Genomic DNA, 20,896 nt, shown 5'->3' with positions numbered 1-20,896 from the left:
TCATTTAATTAGGACGACTACATGTAAAATACCTGGGAAATTAAATTTAATTCAAAATATTCTGAGATTGACTTTAAAATGGACAAAGGTATTTTTGTTTGAATGTTCGCTACGTTCCTGAATAGTTATTGTGCATTATGGGATGCATTACTCATGGCTGTTCAACATTTGTGCGGCTGGAACTTGAATACCAGCAAGCTCATGTGGTATCACAAATGCAGTCAAACCTGCCTTGAACTAATGTGCATTTCCATCAAGTGCCCCGGGGCAACATCTGTCATCCAATACGTACTCTAAGATATTGATATCTACTGCAGAATCACAATGACTGACCTGGCTGAAAATTAATTAATTTATCACAGACTGGAAATGAAAAATGAAATCTTCTAAACCACTCCAATGTTTGGATAAGAACAAAGGCAAGACAGTCAAGCTGAATATCATTTTCTAATTTAAATAGGAATTGGAGGGACACCTGGGCAAAGCATGCAAGGTAGGGCAGATGTCTTGAAATGCAGATCAAGCCAAGTCAAGTTTATTGTCCTAGGCACAGGTAGAGTGTGGTACAGGATCAATGAAAATCTTACTTGCAGCAGCATCACAGGCACATAGACACAGATTACACACAAAAGCATATATTATACATAAATTATCTAAGTATGTATAAATTCTGCAAAATAGTGAAAAGAAAAGGACTGTGATAAAGGAAAAGGACATTACTTCATCTACCTTGGTAAGAAATAAAGTGATATGATGGAAAAAACTATTCCAAACCTTCCATTCAGAGATTACATTTACAGGATTCTGAAAAGGCTTGACAGATTTCAACTCTTGGCTAAAGATGCTGGAACTATGGGTCATATCTCTGAACAAACTGTTGAGCTCTGTGGAAATTTCTTCAGACAGAGGGGGGTGAATCTTTGGGATTCTCTATTCCAGACAGCTTAGTTATTGAGTACACTCAAGAATGAGATCAATAGATATTTGAAGTGCAAATGAATTAAGCGATATAGGCCTTCGCAGATAAGCGGTGCAGCAGAGAATGAACAGCCGAGTTCTTGTCAAATGACAAAAAAGGGCCTTTGAGGATTTCTTTGAGGAGTGATCTTTTTGTTTTTTCAGCAGATTTTAGAAAAAAAATGTTAGGGTGAACTGACGAATGCAAAGGCTTTTTTAACCTGTAAAACTGTCTGTGCTTTTTTATTATTATTTATTTATTAGAAGTAAGTACAATACAGTGGTACCTTTTTTCAGGTGCCAAATATATGTTGGCATGTTACATTCTATGTACAGCTTCATTTAAAAAATTTTTTTTTAAATGAGCGAGAGAAAAAGAGAGTAGGCAATAGAGAGTAGAAAAAACATGTGATGTGTCGTGTGTGAGAAAAAAAACGAAAAGGGAGAGAAGTAAAAAAAGAAGAAAGAGAGAGAGAAAGAGTAGAAAATAGAGGAGATAGGAGATAAGTATTTATATTCTTGACCATCCTTCACCCAGACCTGAAACAGTTGGTTTTTACGATTTTGTTGCACCATATGCTTCCACTGTCTGTGCTTTAATACTTGGATTATCTGGATTGCTTCTGGGGTAGGTGGGACGTACAAAAACAGGCTCCACTTAAACTGGGGGACTAATATCCTTGCAGAGAAGTTTACTCATTCTACTTAGAAAGGTTTACACTAATAAGAGAGTTTTCGGTATTCCGACTGAGCATGCCCAGGTCATAGGTCACTAGCTATAAACAGTCTCGGCAACGGTGGTGCTGCATTGTCTGCAGGCTTACATTTCATCCGTGGTCGGGGTCCGGCCAGGCTCTCCATCGCTGCGGGTGCTGTTGAGTTGCTGCTGGGCCGTCCCCGTCCCCTCCCTGGTGTCCTATCCCTGTCCGGAGGTGTCCGGGGTGGCCCAGGGCTGGCGGGGCGGCCCTGGACTTGTAGCCAGGTGCTGCAGCCGCTGGCTCCAGCTCCGCTCTGCCTGTTCCGCCGGGTTTGCCAGCAGCCCTCCACCTCCACCCTCCTCCCCTCAGTCCGACACCGAGTTCCTGCTAAAGATGGGCAGCCGCCGGCCCTGCTCGAAGACGGGCAATTCGGAGCCGCTGCTACTGGAGTCGTCCTAGTCAGAGAGAGAGTCTGCAGATGGGCTCCTGCCAGCCATGGGCAGGCCGGGCGCCCGCTGGAGCTGCTGGTGCTGTTGGTGGTGGTGGTGCTGGCGGCAGCAGCAACCTCCTCCTTTCTTGCCCAGCCTCAAGCCCAGAGTCCAGGCCAGCTCCAACTCCAGGTCGGGGCTGAAGGCCGCCCGCAGCGAGGCCCAGTCAAATGCCGGGCCGGAGGAGGCTGAATCCAGGCTGGCGTCTGGCGCAGGTGATGCTGGGGCCCTCGCTCCTCCTCAAGGTTGTGGATGAAGTGGCAGCGGGTACCGTAGGGACAGAAGTTGGTGGTGTGCAAGGTACGTCTTGTACTTGGGGTGGTGGCTGATAGAGCGCAGCTCGGCCAGGCCGTGGGCAAACTGGCACTTGTCACCATAGCGGCCCATCGGGGAGTGAGTTCCTCTGTAGTTGGAGCGGGATTGGGCTGGAGTTGGCGCTGACTGTGGGCCTATGGGTTCTCCGCGCTGGCTGTGGGCCTGGGGCTGCTGGTGTTGTTGGTCCGGGCTGCTGGTTGGCGGAGGTGAGCTGGGGTTGGCACTTCTCCTTGCTGGCTGTGGCCCTGGGGGCCGGTGACCCGTCGGCCGACCACCAAGCAGGGATGGGATACTCGAGTGGGGGGGACCGGGGACGGCCCAGTGGCGGTTCGGCAGCGCTTGCGGCGCCGGGGACACGGGATGGATCCTGGCTGTGGACGAAGCGCGGTTCGGTGTGCGTGCAAGCTGCCGAGAGCCGGTCCAGTCCCACCCCCGCCACCCCGGCCCCCACGCAGGCATGGAAATCGCTATCAAAATATGGAGGGGATGGTGGACAGGGGGGACACAAATGCACACGCACGCATACACGCACACGCGCGCGGCTTCGGAGACTCAATCCAGTGCTAAATGCAGCTCAACTCTGCCTGTCTCGCCGGGTTAACTACAGCCCTGCCTGGACTGACGGGACACTAGCGCTGCTTCTCCGCGCTGATCATATTTCCCGCAAGTCCAGGCAGGGCTGTAGGTTAACCTGGCGGGACAGGCAGAATTGAGCTGGATTTAGCGCTGCTCCTCTGCGCTGGCTGTGGGCCTGGGGTCACCGCTCCCGTCTGACCCGACCTCTCTGGCCACCCGTGGGAGTGGTGGGGGGGGCACTCGGGTGGGGACGGGACAGCGCCGGAAAGCCGGGATCGATCCTGGCTGCAGATGAGGCGCAGGACTGTGCCGAGAGTGTTTTGGCACGTCTCCCTCCTCCAATCACCGCACTCTATCCTCAGTCCCACCACCCCTACTCCTCCCTCCGCCAATGATCTCGCTGAATCATCATGTCCCGCCCCCATTGCCTGCTGACCGACGTCTCTCTCGCCCAATCGACGCCCTCGATCAGCAGTCCCACCCCCACTGTTTCCAGGAAAGTGGAGATTTCACCAGGTTTTAAAATCCGGATTACAAAAACTTGGGGGGGGGATGTCCCCCACCTCTCAAAACTGAGGGGGGACGTGTCCCCCCTGGCCCCCCCGGGATTTCAGCCCCTGCTCCCACTCTCATCTGCCCCCTCTATCTGCCCCCTGACAAATACAAGCTTGAAAAAAAGACAAAAAAATCAGACCCAAACTATACATGAATCTACAGCGCTTCATTCGATTTTTATTCATGACGTTTGACCTTTGATAAATCCCATGATTCCTTGCGTTTTTCGGAATACCGAACTCGCTTATTTGGCAGGGGGAGAGAAGCACTGTAGCAGAGTAGCAGGTCGGACAAAGAAAATGCAGAAGAAAAATCCAATGGGCAGAGCAAAGATAGGTTTGGGAGCATGGGGGCCGACAGGCTTAACTTCATTTATTATAATGCAAGGCACTTTACAATTTAGGTGTCATGAGCTTGGAGCATGGACCAGCACATGGAATTATAATGTTATCACAGAAACATGGTTGAGGGGAGGGCAAGGCTATTAACATAATGTTCTGGGGTACAGAAGTTTTGAAGTGACAGACAGGAATGCAAAAGTGGAGAGGAATTGCACCACTGACAAAGGAGAACATAAAGGAAATACTCAGAGATGATATCCTAGAGAGATTATCAAACGAGGCATCAAAAGTATGGTTTAAGCTGAAGAGAAAGAACTTAAAAGAGGATTTGAAGGGAAAGTGATTGATAGCTGGAACTGGCTGCCAGAAAATGTGATGGAAACAGATACAATCATGAGACATTTAGACAGACAAATCGTAGAAGGATACTGACTTGTGCAGACAAACAGGATTAGTGTAGGTAGGCATACATGTTAGCATGGACATGGTGGGCCTGTTTCTGAGCTACAAATCTATGTACTAAAACTAACATTGCATACATGCTAACTTAATTATGTACTTTGATTCATGTTATTGCTTCATCCATGAATAAATAAAATGATAAAAATTGCTAAACAGTTTTCAAGATGACATTCTCTCAATTTGGAAGGAGGTTTGGAAGATAGCTGTACGAGAGTATTATAAAGGTAGATAAAATAAACTGCAGATACTGGTATCTTGATCAAAGAACAAAATACTGTAGAAACTCAATGGATCAGGCAGCATCTGCGTGGTGAATGGAAAGATGAATTTTCGGGGGGGACCCTTCTTCAGACTCGTCTGAGTATTGACAGATAGAAGTTAATCCAGACAAGAGTGAGGTGGAGTATTTTTGGAAGTCAAATATATATGTGGGTGTGTGTGTGCGCCATAAATGACAGAGCGTAAGGAATGTTGGATAAACAGAGGGGCCTTGGGGTACACATTCATAGTTCCTTGAAAGAGGTAATAGAATGATAGGGTGCAATGAGTCTGAAGAAGGGCCCGACTCGCAACATTGTCTGCCCACTCCCTCCACAGTTGGCCTGACCCGTTGAGTTCCTCCAGCACTTTGGATAAGCAGAAAGTAGTTTACATATAAGACTATGACTACAGCTAGTGTGGAAGTAGTACAACAATTTATACTGGAATTTATACTGGAATTGTCTTTTTACATGGTATAATGAAAGGTAAAACAAAATTGAGCCTTTTTGTTTATTATTTTGATTATTTCTGTATATATCTGTGTTGGACAGTATGTCTTCTGCACCAAACAATATTGACATATTGACATATTGTCCTACACTTAAAGCCCAAAATAAAATGAGAAGTACAAGGATATAAGAAATTCCTCTCATGAGAAAAATGGTTATTGCAATGTACACCCAATTCTAGCCATGCTGCCAAGTGAAGATATTAGATAAACTAGATAAGAAGTTGACAAAGCACATACAAGATAGATGCCCATTAAAAATATTTATCTATGTATTTGCCTCGGCAAATGGTTCATTTAGTTTATCCAAATGACAGTAAATATTTGTAGATTAGGTAAGCTCTAGATGCGAGACTCATTCCGTGCTAAGTTTACCAACCTTCCATGATTACCCTTTAGACTTCAAAAATGAAAGATTAACCTTGTGGATATTGTTGCATAAAAATTCAGGAGAAAAGTCAGAGGCGTTAACCTTTCTCACATTCTTTGGACATTTCTATTTATTGGCAATAGAAATATTGGAAAAAGAGACACACGACTAATTGTTTGGTGCAATGACTGTGTCAATGATGCTGGATAGGGTTGAATAAAATCAATCACAGTTCTCACAACTGATGATTGGATCATCCGTACCAGAAATACATAGATGGGATACAGTTGTGGGGACAATAAGAGTCTGCTGACATTCACCAGGGGGATTTATGCATGAACAACATTTGGACAAAGTACTATGAGGCACTACCTTTGGACTGGATTCAGTGCCCCAATTTCTGGATCAGATGCTGTTTATTCCTTCCATTCTTCCATCTTCCCAGCTGTAACCTAGCAGTCAGTAACCTTGCCTCTGATGGAAAGATCTGGATTTAAGTACCATTGTTGAGATTTGATAGCTAGAGTCTAAACTGACATTTTAATTCAGCACTGAGGGAACACTGCTGTTAAATGCGTTGTTTTGGATAAGACCTTAAACCTAAGCTCCATCCACTCTCCTCGGTGGATCTGACTAGTCCCATGACTTCCTTTAAATGAAGAGCGGGGATGCTTCTGCCTAACGTCAGAGCTAATAGTTATCTTTCAATCAACATGTTAAATTAGATTATCTGGTTATTGACACATTTCTGTGTATAAATTGACAGCCCCATTTTCTACACTTCCAAAGTGACTCAAAGTCATGGCACATTCATTGGATCAATAAAAGTGCTATTTAAATAAAAAATGTTTAACTCCATCACGGTTATGCATCAAGGGCTAATTCATCATCAAATGGGAATCCTCCCCAGGGAGTGAATCATTACCTTCAGCCCGCTCCTTGCTCATTAGGTTTGCTGCTGCATCACTCACAGAGGCTGTAAATTCCTTCTCCAGTTGGAAGGATGAAATTATTTCTAGCTCAGAGTTATTTGGTTTTGCATTCTCTGTGAAGTAAAATCCACTCAAGTAGTCTGGAGGAGGAATGGGCTCCTGAACAAAAAAATAAGAAAAACATGGAGAATTTGGAGAAAGGCATCATTATTGAATTTACATTCACCAGAGCCTCCATTCATTTTAGATACTGATCCAGAGGTATCATATGAAAAGGTTCATAATTAAAATGAGATGTGTAGTGCAAAATGAAACAAACAGTTTTTATGTTGGTCTCAGTTTTCTCATGCCTATTTCATATATATGTGACTGCCTTATTTCAGAATCCCTCAGTTGAGAGAAAAGAAATGTTCATGGATTATGGCACCTACATTTTGAAATAATAGCTTAAAATGCCAATAAATTCCTGGTTCAGTTCAAGGTCTCAGCAGAAGCTTGCCATGGTACATCAAGAGCAGAATCAGCCACAAGTTTGGCAGCATTTTATAGGTTGGAATACCCACCTATTTTCCTCAACTGGATTCATGACTTCCTGACCAATAGATTACAATCAGTAGGATAGGCGATACAACATCCTCCACAATAATTCTCAACAAAGGTGTTTGCAAGGATGCGTTCCCAGTCCTTGTTATACTTCCAAAGTTTGACAAGTGAAAGGCAGATACAGGTGAGGGGAGTGGCAGATGGGTGGATTGTGACAAAGGCAAGAAATAAAAAGGAGACAAAAAAGGTGTCCGATAAGGAGAGGAGGGGAGGAGTGAATTGTAAAGCCAGACAGAGGAATGTGGATAGAAGGGAACAGAGGGGAGGGGTTTGATCTTTCCAAAGAGGTCTTGGAGGATTTAATAGGAACCTTAGAGGCACCTTTTTCACATAGAAGCTGGTGGATGTATGGAAGGAGCCTGAGGAAGCAGGTACAATAACATTTAAAAGACACTAGACTAAGTGGGACCCATTGGGTCCCAGTCACACGGGAGGCCTGATCTCCCAACGCAACCCATTCCCCAACGCAATATTCCACCACTCACCCATAACCCCTAACTGCGCAGGTGCGGCTCATTTCCCCATATCCCCGAGAACTCCCTCCCCTCCTCTTCATGTGTGGGAGGGGATGAGTGCAGGAAGGGCGATGGAAGTGGGGTGTGTGGTGGCTGGGGGGGTATGGAGAGGAGGAGAGGTGTGTGAGGACAGGGAGGTGTAGGAGGGGGGGAGAGGGTGGTGTGGGGGGAGGGGTGTGTGGGGCAGGGAAGGGGGGTGTGGAGCGGGGGGGGGTGTGGGGGGGGGGTGTATGTGGGGGGGGGGTGAGCTCTGAGAAAAGACGGGGGAAGAGAGGGGCATCACGGGGGAGGGGGGGAGGAGCCAGTGAGTGGGACCAGAGGGCTAGTGGTTGGAATCGGTGGTGCGATAGGGACTCACAGCGGGCGCTGGTCCTTCTCTTCCGCCGGGATCAGAGTCTCCAATTTCCGTTTGCCGATATCTCCGACTCCAGGCTGGGCTGGATCTCCGACTCTGCTCTGGGCTGGGCCGGGCCAGGTCTCCGACGTTGGGCTGCTGCTTGGGGTAAGGCTGCTGCTTGGGGCTGGGCTTGGCTGCTTGGGGCGGGGCAGGGCTGCTTGGGGTCCCTCGGAAAGTCCGGTTGGATACCTCCACCAGCCACCCTCAGCTCCAGTAAAGACACAATGGCGCAGGAAGGGACGGACCGTCCCGGGGAGTGACAGGGGAAGAGACTAATCCGCGCGGAGCTGACTGGCAGGATAAGAGATCGATCTGAGCAAGCGCGGTTTTTAAGATTTTTAAACCTTGCTAACTTTTACAACATTCAACCGATCGGAACGAAACTTGGTGCACTCGCAGCACAGGAGAACGGTGAGCAAACTGGCGAAACCGTAGCGCTATCGCGAAACGTTTTTGCGCAATAGAAAGACCACCAAATCAGAAGATAACAAGATCAGAGTTTTAGTTATGTATAGATAGATTGATAGATTTGGACAGCCATCTAGGAAAGGTTGAAAGGGTAATGGGCCAAACATGGGCAAATGGGACTACTTTAGACAGGGCACCTTGGTATGCATGGACTAATTGTGCCAAAGATGATGTTTTCGTGCTATATGACTCTAATTAGATCTGAAGCATTGCAGTAAGGATCAATTACTTTTAACAGGAAAATTTATATTCTCTGCTCAGGCAACTCTGTCAAACATAGATCATATAATTATTAATTATAATCCTTTTTGACAGTCCTTATGCTGTGCAGAATGGAACTGTGTATCCCTCCAGTTATAGCAGCTGCATCTCAACATAATTCAATGTTGTGAAAGTACTGTCCATACATGTCATAAAACAAGTTCCATTCATTCTTCATGTAACCACTTCATATGAAAACAAGCAGTATATCATCACTAGAGCTATACAAATACTGAACTAATCTAACCTAATTGAGTTAAATTACCTTTGTGTGTGGTAAAAGTCGTATTAATAAACTGCAGCATGGTATGATAGGATGATGATTCAGTGATGATGCAGTGAGAAGAGTCTGTTCTTTTGATGGCATCCCTCCTCTCAGTTTAACTTGGAATCCTCCAACATTTAACTCTCCACGTTCATTAAACAAGGAAATCACAGTGTTCCCTGCAAGATCAAACAAATAAAAAGCAGCATTAAACTGGATAGGAAAGGTTTAGAAGAATATGGACCAAATGCGGGCAAATGGGACTAACTTAGATAGATTATCTTGGTTGGCATGGGAACATAAAGGACCTCTTTCCGTGCTGTATTATTCTATTACTCTAAAAGCCAGAGCAATGTTAGGCCATTATTCAGAAGGTTATAAATGCTGTATTTTCCGCATGACCACATAGAAACATTTAAAAAATGGGACAGTCAGTTTTGTTCTTTGCGTCAATGCATTCATGGCCAATTATCTATCTCAATAAACAATAGACAATAGGTGCAGGAGTAGGCCATTCGGCCCTTCGAGCCAGCACCGCCATTCAATGTGATCATGCCTGATCATCCCTAATCAGTACCCCGTTCCTGCCTTCTCCCCATATTCCCTGACTCCGCAATCTTTAAGATCCCTATCTAGCTCTCTCTTGAAAATATCCAGAGAACCGACCTCCACTGCCCACTGAGGCAGAGAATTTCACAGACTCACAACTCTCTGTGAGAAAAAGTGTTTCCTCGTCTCCATTCTAAATAGCTTACTTCTTATTCTTAAACTGTGACCCCTGGTTCTGGACTCCCCCAACATCAGGAACATGTTTCCTGCCTCTAGCTTGTCCAAACAATTAATAATCTTATATGTTTCAATAAGATATCCTCTCATCCTTCTAAACTCCAGAGTATACAAGCCCAGCCGTTATATTCTCTCAGCATATGACTGTCCCGCCATCCCGAGAATTAACCTTGTAAACCTACACTGCACTCCCTCAATAGCAAGAATGTCCTTCCTCAAATTAGGGGACCGTAATTGCACACAATACTCCAGGTGTGGTCTCACTAGGGCCCTATACAACTGCAGAAAGATTCTCAGTACCATGTTTCTTCCCATTTCCATAGATGTAATATGTTCAATGACTACAGCATTTTGCGATTGCAAAATCAACAGGTTTGCCCTTCTCTGACTGAAGAATTATCTGGTCCTCTCTGTCCTGAATCGTTTACCCCATATCCTGAGATTGTGCTTCATATTCTAGACATACCAGCCAGGCGAAACATTGTGAAGAGTAATTGTTTTACTCTTCTTTAAGTCTCTTGTACTAGTCACTTTTCAGTCAAGAATATTGATCAGCCTATCTTATGACTGAGACAGTACCACTTAGTATGAAACCCCTAAATCTGCAGAGAAGGAGTGGTTCTTCATGCATCTCATCCCACATACTGCTTCTCTCTCGCCCCCCTTTCTCTCTCACACAAGGAAGCAGTTATCTTATACACAGTAATTCTTTACATTAACATTCATTGGGAAGTTGCCCCATTGATAGCATGACATGACCCTGAGCCAGGGACAAGTCTTTCAGTCCTCATGGTCCATGCCGAACATGCCAAGTTAAACTAATTTCCTTCATAACGATTCATAACTCTTGGTCTTTCAGCACATTAACACTCCTGAGGACCCTGCCATTTATTGTATATGCCCTGTTGGTCTTTGATATTGCAAAATGCATTACCTCACATATATACCAGATGCGTCATTTGTTGATATTGTCATAGGAAGTTGTACACTTTATTTAGATACCCATCATTATGTTTTAGTTTTTAATGCTTTTCCTATATTTGGTTCACTCAGACTATTAAGAGTTAATTCCTTGATTTACTAATTGACTGTTACTCACCTATAACAGCCAGTTTGCCAGTGTCAGAATCGATTGTGTAAACTCTAAGTAAAACAACTGCCTCAAGATCTAGAGTTTCTTTGCCTTTCACATTTACAGTCATGCAATAACGGAATTCTGAGCACCTTGCTTGGCTGGTGAGTACAGGGAAAGCTAAGATGTCAGGAATGTTATCCCGGCCTGAATGCATTAGTCGTCCAGTCACCTTAAATGAATCAGGAAGAAAATAAAACATAAAACATCTACACGGTAAAGTAAGCTTACTTATCCTTTTGTGTCAATAATCCTTTCCATCACTTTTGCAATTGGTTCAACCTCCTATTCTATTAATCCCCTCTATTAGGGCCACATTTCCCTTCCCCACCCAAAATACATGATGCCCATCAGTGGTAGATCATTGCTCGGATGCAAATAAGACCTAACTATCAGAACCCGTTTGTCAAAAAAATTGGAATTCTTTGTAATGGATGTACTCTTTACCCACCAAAGATGAAAATCAAAACAAAGCGATTGCAATAGTGTTCTGTTCCCTTGTTACATAAATTGTCACTGCACATTGTTCATTCCTTACCTTGGTGATGGTTGCATTGTCTGGAATATAACGTATTGCATCAATGTACAGATCAAAGGGCTCATTTACCATTGAAGCATCTGGTAATTCGACAGTTGGATTGTGAGCAACCCATGATACAGTTCGAATGTGTTCATCAGAGGGTAACGATCTGGTAAAAATTAAACCAGATACACTAAGAATAAAAATGCAATAATAGTTTTAAGCTGTTCTTTCAATTATTTTGATATAAAGATGGTATAAAGAAGGGAACATAGAGAGCCCTCCATCTGATTTCTTTCCATTTTTCACTGTCTGCAAAGAATCTTGAGAAGTCCTGCGGCCATGAACGACATTATAAAAATGCAAGTTTATTTTTATTATTTAGCCCCGTCTCTGAATGTTTTGTTGTAAAGAATTAGATGTTCTAGGCTGTAGCTATCTCCATACAGACTGGTAAAAAATATACATAATAAAATCATTACAGAACATAAGTTTTATCATGAAATCTCATCTTCCTGTTCACTTACTTGTATTGAGCAATACTCCTTCCACAGTACTGAGGCCTATCCTATTCCCACTCAACAACAAGTAATTGCAATGCTCTATCACTTTTCCATTCCTCTCTACTTCAGGGGCCTGAGGCTACTAATACACCTCTATAATCACCAATTAACATCAGCGGAATCAACCAGCTTGCTCCCTAATCAAAGCACAAAGTGCTGTTGGAGCTCAGTGGGTCAGGCAGAATTTGTGGAGTGAATGGACAAACAATTACTCGTTTTGAGTTCCATGCTCTAATGTTGCCTATCCATTTCCTCCACAGATGCTGCCTGACTTGCTCATTTCTTCCAGAACTTTGTGCTTTGCTCAAGATTCGAGCATCAGCAGTTGCTTGTGTCTCCATGCTCCTTCCTAATCTGGAGGCTTCACATTTGAATCATCAGGTGAAACATGGGGATAAGTAGAGAGGTGTATAAAAAATGTCATTCTCTATCAACTCTACATTCTGATAAGAGACGCATGATTTTTGTATTATTTTGACGGGTGAAAATTAAGCTGCGTTGTTTTAAGTTAAAGCTTATGATCACTTATGGAAGACCATTGCAGAAGATAAAGACAGTCCAAGCCAGCAGTCTTTTATAAATCCTGAGGGACTTACATTTTGATTATTACAATTCTCTTTGTGAAATGTTGGAACATATCTGACTTAATGATGGTAAGAGGTCACCTTTGTTACAAACATTTTCTGCTGCACCAAAAATGGCATTAGTAGATTCTGGAAAGTATATTATATAGTTTAGTTTAAGCTTTTAACTATGTGACTCTTTTTTATTGTAAAGTTATTACAGACATTTTTATTCACATCATCATCTGATCTAAGTCAGGAAAGGTGACAGCAGAATGCTCCTTTGACCTCAGTAGCCATGGGATGAGGAAGGGAAACAATTAAGGCAGACTCTCTGGTCCCCATTGCAATCGAGTGACTCGATTAATAGATGTTTATTATAGCTAGTGGATCTTATAACAACCATCATTCTGAAGAATAAACCACAACATTGTTTGTCCATTTTCCACCACAGATGCTGCCTGAACTGTTGAGTTCCTCCAGCACTCTGCTTTTTGTGTGACAGAATCAGCACTGGCTGTAGCCCTACCCTTATGGTTCACTTTGGCAAAGTACTGAGAGATGCCACATATATGGGCGCAACAATTAATTAATATGTTCAATAAATACAGTTTGTAGGGGGTGGAGGATTATAGGCAACATTGGGGTGTTAACATTGAAAAACAATCCATTGATTTAAAACTGAATTCCTTGACCCCCACCAACCCAGGAGTACCATATTCAAAAGGCGGTCGATCTCTCTTTCTTCAGAAACACAAACAATGAATTTATCGTAAGGTCCCAGTGGAATGACTGTTTTCCAATTTCAGTTCTTCTCTCTATTGAATGGATGACTGAAGCAGATCCATTAATTGGATAAAGCAACATAAACACAGTTCTGCAGACACAAGGAACTGCAGATTTTGAGCAAAACAAACTGCTGGCATAACTCAGTGAGTCAAGCAACATCTGTAGATTAATAACTGCACAGAGAGAGGGGAAGCAGTGGGGTGGGCGGGGGGGGGGGGGGGAGGGAATGGGAGGAAGGGGAACGATAATGGGAGAAATGCACTTATATTTTATTCAGATTGTAATGGAAATGATATTCATAACTAAAGTTACCATGTTATTAAATTAGGTTGTCTGAAGTAATTCAAGACTGTAATAAGAAGCAATCGCAATTGTAACATTAAAAACACTCTCACTCCTCCTGCAGCATTTACATAACAGCACAAATCTTTGAATTCATACATGAATGCGATATACTAATTTTCTCAGTGGCCATTTCTTGGATTTTTCAAACTAGAGAAAGTATATACATCTATCCAAGGGGATTATGTATATTAGAACCAGTTAAAAATATATCCTGTCAGGAAGATTTCATATCTAGGCTCAACTCTGCCTGTTCACCACAATATCACCCCAGGTGAGGAAATGCTTCAGAATTATTGTACCTGCAGTGTTAATGAGCCACTGGTCTCTGATGTCTAATTGACAGCACCGTTATTGCACTAGCAATATGAAATGTGATTTCAAGTGAGCGCCTTAATTGACGTGATCTTTTAAGTTAGGCAGTCAGCCATGTTGATAAACAGGTATGAATTTATAGTCATATTTTGTACATTTAGCTGGTGAACATTTGCTGTCATGCTATCGAGCGAGGGAACAATAAAATGACAGGAACAGCAGAAGTAATGACAGATGCTGTCTTCTGGTGGGAAACTATCTCACTAATTAAAGTCAGGATTGGGAATTTTATAATTCCTGTTGGATTAACATGTATATGAAATATATTTTTAAATTCCTGCAAGTCTTCATTCAGAGGAAGTGATTTGTTATGGGTAACATTCTGAAATAAATCCCAAGATGTTCGCCAGACTGTAAATTCCCCAGACAGCTTCCCTTTACACTGACATGTTATTATTAATCAGCAGCTCAATTTAAAGAGCTGCCATACTATATCACCTTGAAATAAAAACAGAATATGTTGGAAATACTCAGTATGTCGGCTAATGTCTGTGGCGAGTGAGGTTAACATTTTAGGCTGTGCCCTTGCATTCAAATATATCATCATGCCTACCTAACCCATTACTAGCTGGTGGAATGACCAGGAGGCTCTCAGCTCTGCACACCAGTACCTTTTAAAGTCGGGGTCTGAATTACAGTGTGCTTGCTAATTATGAGGCTAGCAGTGTGCTATGTATGTAGATTCAACAAATTCGCCAATTTCCCCAGCAGCACTAATGTGGACGTGCCTGAGAGGAAAGTATCGCTTTTGTCAGCTTGCAATTTTTGCCATTTGTCCCACAACTGCCTCCTGATCTGAAACAGTTAATGTATAGCTTAATCACTTGTACAATCTGCACTTCATTCATCACTTTAGGCATGCTGCTGTGTGGAAGTGGCTTGGTTCTTCCATGCATAAAGAGAAGAATTATAGGAGAAACCATTAAACATTACCTCGGCACATGTCACAATCGCAGGTTATGTATCAGTATTAGCTGGAGCTGTAGGTTATTTTTGAGTTGAGTTAAAACAGTACACTGAAAGAATATTTCAAAATTAAGCTATACTACTGCTCCACAACTATAGTCAACGATGAGTCCCTAAAGTTGTCTTGAATCTTGGTAATACTGGTCCCACTCTGTTCCACAACCCTGAGACATGGCTAATGTAGGTGGCATTTCAAATAAACAATAGAAAATATAAGCAATTTACTTTTTCTCCTCTGTTTCCTGGTCTTGATGCTTCTGCTTTTCGAGGAATGGATCATAAGCAATTAGTGTGATCTCTGACCCTTGCTGGACATGTTCTGTAGAAATATCAGACACACACTCAGATCTAGTCAAATTGATTGAATTGAATTGATTAAAAATAACAGCATGGAAACAGGCCCTTCGGCCCACAAAGTCCATGCTGACAACCAATCACCTATTCATACTAGTTCTATATTAATCCACTTTCATATCCACTCCCTACACACCAGGGGCAATTCACAGAGACCAATTAAAGCACAAACCTGCCACCTTTGGGATGTGGAAAACCAGAGCATCCAGAGGAATCCCTCACGGTCACAGGGCGAATGTGCACACTGTACATAGACAGCACCCAAAGTCAAGATTGAAGCCGGGTCTCTCTAGCGCTGTGAGGTAGTAATTCTAACAATGCACCACTACGCTGCCCTTGTATTTTTCTTCATTTCACCCACTTCACATTTAAACCACAAACATTGAAAATGTGAGTAAATGATAAGGGTTGATCATTGATTGACAGGCAGGAAACAAAGAATGGAGATAAAGGGATCTTTTTCTGACTACTTTGGATCTATACTTGGGCCCTCAGCTTTGCATACTACAGGTTAACAAGTTGAATGAAAGAATGCAGAATATATCTATCTATACATAACTAAAACTCTGATCTTGTGCTCTTCCAGTTTGCGCGGTTTTTCTGTTTGCGCAAAAACGGTACGCGATAGCATTACAATTTTTCGTCAGCTTACTCACCGTTCTCCTGTGGTGCGAGTGCAAGAAGTTTTGTTCCGATCGGTGGCATATTGTAACAGTTAGCAAGGTTTAAAAATCGTTAAAACCGTGCGTGCGCAGGTCGATCTCCTCTCCTGCCAGTCAGCGCCGGGCGGATTGGTCTCTTCTCCTGTCACTCCACGGGACGGTCCGCCCCTTACTGCGCCATCGCGTCATTACTGGAGCTGAGGGACGCTGTAGGTGGCCAGCAGAGGTCTCCAACCGGACACAATTTTCGGAGGGACTGGAAGTGGCCCGGCGCAGAGTCGGAGATGTCGCCAAACAGAAAGCGGAGAGTCTGATCCCGGCGGAGGAGAGCGTCCAGCGCCCGCTGTGAGTCCCAAACGCACCGCCATCACAACGTCCCGCACCTCCAGCCCCTTCCTCTCTGGTCCCCCTCGCTGGCTCCTGCCTCCTTCCCCGTGATACCCCCCTCTCCCCCATGGCTCATCCTCCGTCTTTTCTCCGAGATCTCCACCCCCCCAGCCCCACCCCACCCCCGCCCACACGCCAGTGCGGCCGTAGCAGCTGGTGCTTCCGGGCCGAGCCGAGGATCTGAGGCCTGGCTCTAAGGGCGCCGGTGGCTGATTCTTCTCCGGGGCACGCAAGAAGGGAGAGGAGTGGCAACCTCAAGATCCTGGGGGATGGAGAGTGGGGTAAGAGAGAGGCTAGAGGGAGAGGAGGGGGGGGAGTAGCGAAGGGGGGGGGGGTGTGGGAGGTAGGGAGTGGGGAATAGAGGGAGAGGAGGGCAGTGGGGGAGGTGAGGAGGGATAGTGGGAGATGAGGAGTGGGGGAGGTGGAGGATAGAGGGATAGGAGGAGGGTAGGGAGGGGAGATAAGTTATGGAGGGTGGGAGGGAGTGACTGAGGGTAGGGGAAAGGAGAGGGAGAGAGAGGTGGGGGAGGGATTGGGAGAGAGGAGGAGGAGAGGGGAAAGAAGAGGGAGGGTGAAGTGAGTGCTAGGGATGAGGGGAAATGAGCTGCGCCTGTGCAGTTCGGGGCTATGGGCGAATGGTGGAATATTGTGTTGGGGGACCAAGCCTCCTGTGTGACAGGGACCCAACGGGTCCCACTTAGTCTAGTTCTATTCTACAGCGATACTTATTTATGTAGAAGGCAGCAACAAAGAGATACAGCAAGTCTAAATGAGAGGGCATTATCTTTAGCAAATGGAGCTCAAAATTGGAAATGTGAATTCATGAACTTTGGCTCAGAGAAAGATAATTCAGATTATTTTCTGTGGAACTGCAAAGGATGGGAATGGTTTAGTGGGATGTGGCAAAAGGGACTAGATTGGTTAGGGCATCTTGTTCAGCATGGATAAGTTGGGCCTGTTTCTGTGCCGCATCAATCTATGAGTCAATAGGAAAATCACTGAAATAAAATTCATATGCAATCAGATACTATCAGAAAGATTAATGGAATGTTTGTCTTTATCACAGAGTGATTAGAATTTAAAAGTGAACAAATTGTGTTTCAGTCGCATGGTTGGAACCCATTTGGACTCCATTTAGGTCAATGTATCTCACTAAAAATACAGGGCTAGAAATACATTTACACAATGTTTCAATTGTTAAAACATTCAAACAACAATCATATAGACCTACAGCTTAGATGTTCGTAAATGTCCTGAAAAGTTCAAAAGAAATAATGAAAATCATTGTCACCAGTTTCAAAATAGTGCTGTTAGGATTCCTCATTGGACACTCATTTGCCTTCGCACTGATGCTTAGCGGCTCAATTTCCTGTGTTTATTTACTGCACTGACTCCAGGAAGTAGTCCTTAAATTCCAAGGATACAATGTAGTAGGTGCTTCCTGTATGAGATTAATTCAGGATTTCAATTTTCCCAGGAAATCTCAAAGGAAATCTGCATGGCTAGGAATCTCTGGGACAAACATCAGTTCTTAAAGGGAACCACCAGAGACATAATTACCCTGTTTCTACTGACAAAACGCCTGATGTGAGCATCAGGGTTCATCCTAGACTAGACATTTATCTCAATGTCATCAATTGCAATTTCATTAATCTCCTTTAACTGGGCTATATGATTCCTGTATTAGTGTTCTTGCCCTGAAGGCTTGCTGGACAAAACTGATGCTCAAAATGACAGCGATTTTTAAGATGGATAAGGGTTTTGAGCCAGGGGAGTGTGAAAGATTTATCTACTGGGATTAAAATATGAATTGAGAGTTTTTGAAAAAAAAACCCTGAACTTTTTTTTAAATGACCTGCGGTGATGCCCTTACCAATAAAAACATTCTTAGCTACAACATTTTACAAACATTCACAATATTGTAACACCTGTTTTAAGGCAGTTTGATCACCACTGAGTTCCACCAGAAGAGATGTAACACCAGACCTTATACCTCCTCCCTTCCCTCCATCCAGGGACCATGGCAGTCCTTCCAGGTGAGACAGAGATTCTTGTGCACCTCACCAAACATTTGTGCTCAGTCCTCCAAGACCTATTGGATCTCTCGGTTGCTAACCATTCTTCCCATTCCCATTCTGACCTTTCTGTCCTGGGCTCCCCCCATTGCCAGAGTGAGGCACTAATGCAAACAGGAGGAAAAGTACCTGATATTCCACTTGTTTAAGAAAAAACTGCAGATGCTGGAAAAATCAAAGGTAGACAAAAATGCTGGAGAAATTCAGCGGGTGAGGCAGCATCTATGGGGAGAAGGAATAGGCGACGTTTCAGGTTGAGACCCTTCTTCAGACTGAATATTCTACTTGGGTAGCTTACAACCTAATGGTATGAATATTGAATTCTCCAATTTTAGGTAACTTCAAACACCCCCCTCCTTCTCTGCCAGGCTTTGTCCTCCCTCCATTCTTCCAGCTTTCCTTCCCCCTTCCCCACACACAATCAGTCAGAGAAGAGATCTGACCCAAAACATCACTTATTTATGTTCTCCACAGATGCTGCCTGACCTGCTAAATTACTCCAGCCCTTTAACTTTTTTTGTAAACCAGCATCTGTAGTACCTTATTTCTACAACATGGACAAGTTCTAATCTACTTCAAAATCCAAGGCAGCATAAGCCAGGTAGTCATGCTGAGGTTGTATTTGGTATAGAAAGTTTTTAGGGTCATGTAGATGGATCTGATAGGAGGCCTTTGGCAATGTGGGGTTGCGATCTGAAAGCCCTCCCCTCAAAAGTTATGCTGGCTGGAATAGGAGATGGTCCGTAATGTCTTTCAATTAAAAAATAAATTCTCAACTGTTTGCAGCCCCTTTCAGACATGTATTTTGTAATTACTCCTTGCAATCTCCAGATAGAACCCACTTCCATCCTTTTAGTGGTTTGTCGCAGATTGAGCTTGTCAGAGTTTATTCAGTAGATATGCAAGTATGTGGATATACTGTAGCAGGCATTAATTGAAACAGGAACAGTCTTCAGAAAACCTGTCCCAATGAACATTGCAAGCAGTAATCGGTTTGAAATTAAAAGGACAGGTTTATAAACAAATTGTGCTGTCTACCGAATGGAGGATAATGAGGTATGATAATTGGTTTACATCAAACCAGAAAATCTTCTATTTAAGTTATTTCACACCATTGTGATCGAGACGAAGGAAACTGTTTTGTCATTTCAAACATGTTCATAGACATAGGCACATATTTATAGACATATAAATAGACAGGTCATAGACATATTTATCTGTGTATCATTAATTGGGATATTTGGGTACTCACTAGAGCCAGCACTTACAACACTAATTTTAAGTGTCTGGGTCCCTATTCTCAGAAGCCTTTAAAACACTCCTGTGAATTACTGTCCCAGCAAAGGTGTTTGAACATTCAGAAGTATCTTGTCAGCTACATTGTAAATTTGTAATTCAATTGAACCTTCTGTTAGGTTCAAAATATAAATGTAAACAAAATCATTGTAGCTATTGAAATTGTTGGTTGTGCCCCTCCTCTCTTCCAGATTTGTTTCCCCCCCACCACAGTCAGTCTGAGGAAAGGTCCCAACCTGAGACGTTACCTATTCGTGTTCCCCAGAGATACTGCCTGATCTGCTGAGTTACTCCTGTACTGTGTGTCTTTTTTTGTAAACCAGCATCTGTAGTTACTTGTGCCAACCCACTGTTATTGCTGTCTTAAGAATATAAAAAATCAATGTACTTTGAGTTTGGGAGATTCTACCAACAGGTTCTCCAACAAAATGTCTGCTTCTCCTGATGAATAAAGACTCCTGTAGTTCACAAGTTATAACTTACAAACAAGACTCAGGAAAAACACAGATCAACACCACTAACTATCTAACTTTGTAGCCCTTCTGTTGGTCTCCTACCAGACCACATCATTACTCTGCATGAATCATTTAGTTATCATTGTAGATTCTTATGCAGTTTGACAGTAACATAGACAGTGTTTGCAATTAATAGGATTTTGCTTTTCCACAGATAAAAATCATATTGCGATATTAAGAAGGACCAGTTTTGTTTGGATATTAAATATTTTCTGGATCATTAAATATTTAGTCTGATTTATGTATTTTTGAATTACCTGAATTGCAATAAGGTGGAGCTCCATCAATAATATTGTCAGGGACATTTCCCGGATACAGTATAATGCCCAGGGACTGTGGTTGAGGTGCCCATACTAGCCCGGATGGTGTGGTTTCCTGATGGAATAGGTCTACCTTAACCCAGCCAATGGGTATTGGTCCAAAATCTATAAGGCAAAATTATATTTTGAGTAATTTCACAAATGAACAAGATAGTGCACAAAAGATAATTTGCAAAATTAAAATCTAATCAGACTTCTATCTCATTTTCACATCAAATGTGAGATTTTTAAAGGATTTCATTAATATTCAATAAATGTTGTAGCTCTGGCTAATGCACT

General features: G+C 43.3%; 1 protein-coding gene across 1 annotated transcript in view; it reads right to left on the bottom strand.

Annotated features, from left to right (window-relative positions):
• LOC116989141 overlaps positions 1 to 20,896 on the bottom strand; it is a 65,414-nt gene that overhangs the window by 15,390 nt on the left and 29,128 nt on the right. Inside the window, exons 14-19 of the mRNA XM_033046368.1 lie at positions 20,555 to 20,722; positions 15,234 to 15,327; positions 11,429 to 11,579; positions 10,858 to 11,062; positions 8,973 to 9,151; positions 6,457 to 6,622 (exon numbers count right to left, since the gene is read on the bottom strand). Coding sequence (XP_032902259.1) covers positions 6,457 to 6,622; positions 8,973 to 9,151; positions 10,858 to 11,062; positions 11,429 to 11,579; positions 15,234 to 15,327; positions 20,555 to 20,722 — 963 coding nt within the window. The remainder of the gene's footprint in view (positions 1 to 6,456; positions 6,623 to 8,972; positions 9,152 to 10,857; positions 11,063 to 11,428; positions 11,580 to 15,233; positions 15,328 to 20,554; positions 20,723 to 20,896) is intronic.

This window comes from Amblyraja radiata, chromosome 28 (assembly GCF_010909765.2).
Source record: "Amblyraja radiata isolate CabotCenter1 chromosome 28, sAmbRad1.1.pri, whole genome shotgun sequence".
In the NCBI taxonomy this organism is placed as follows: Eukaryota; Metazoa; Chordata; class Chondrichthyes; order Rajiformes; family Rajidae; genus Amblyraja; species Amblyraja radiata.
Note: the sequence above shows the minus strand (reverse complement) of the source record. Positions and strands in the feature narration are given on the sequence as shown.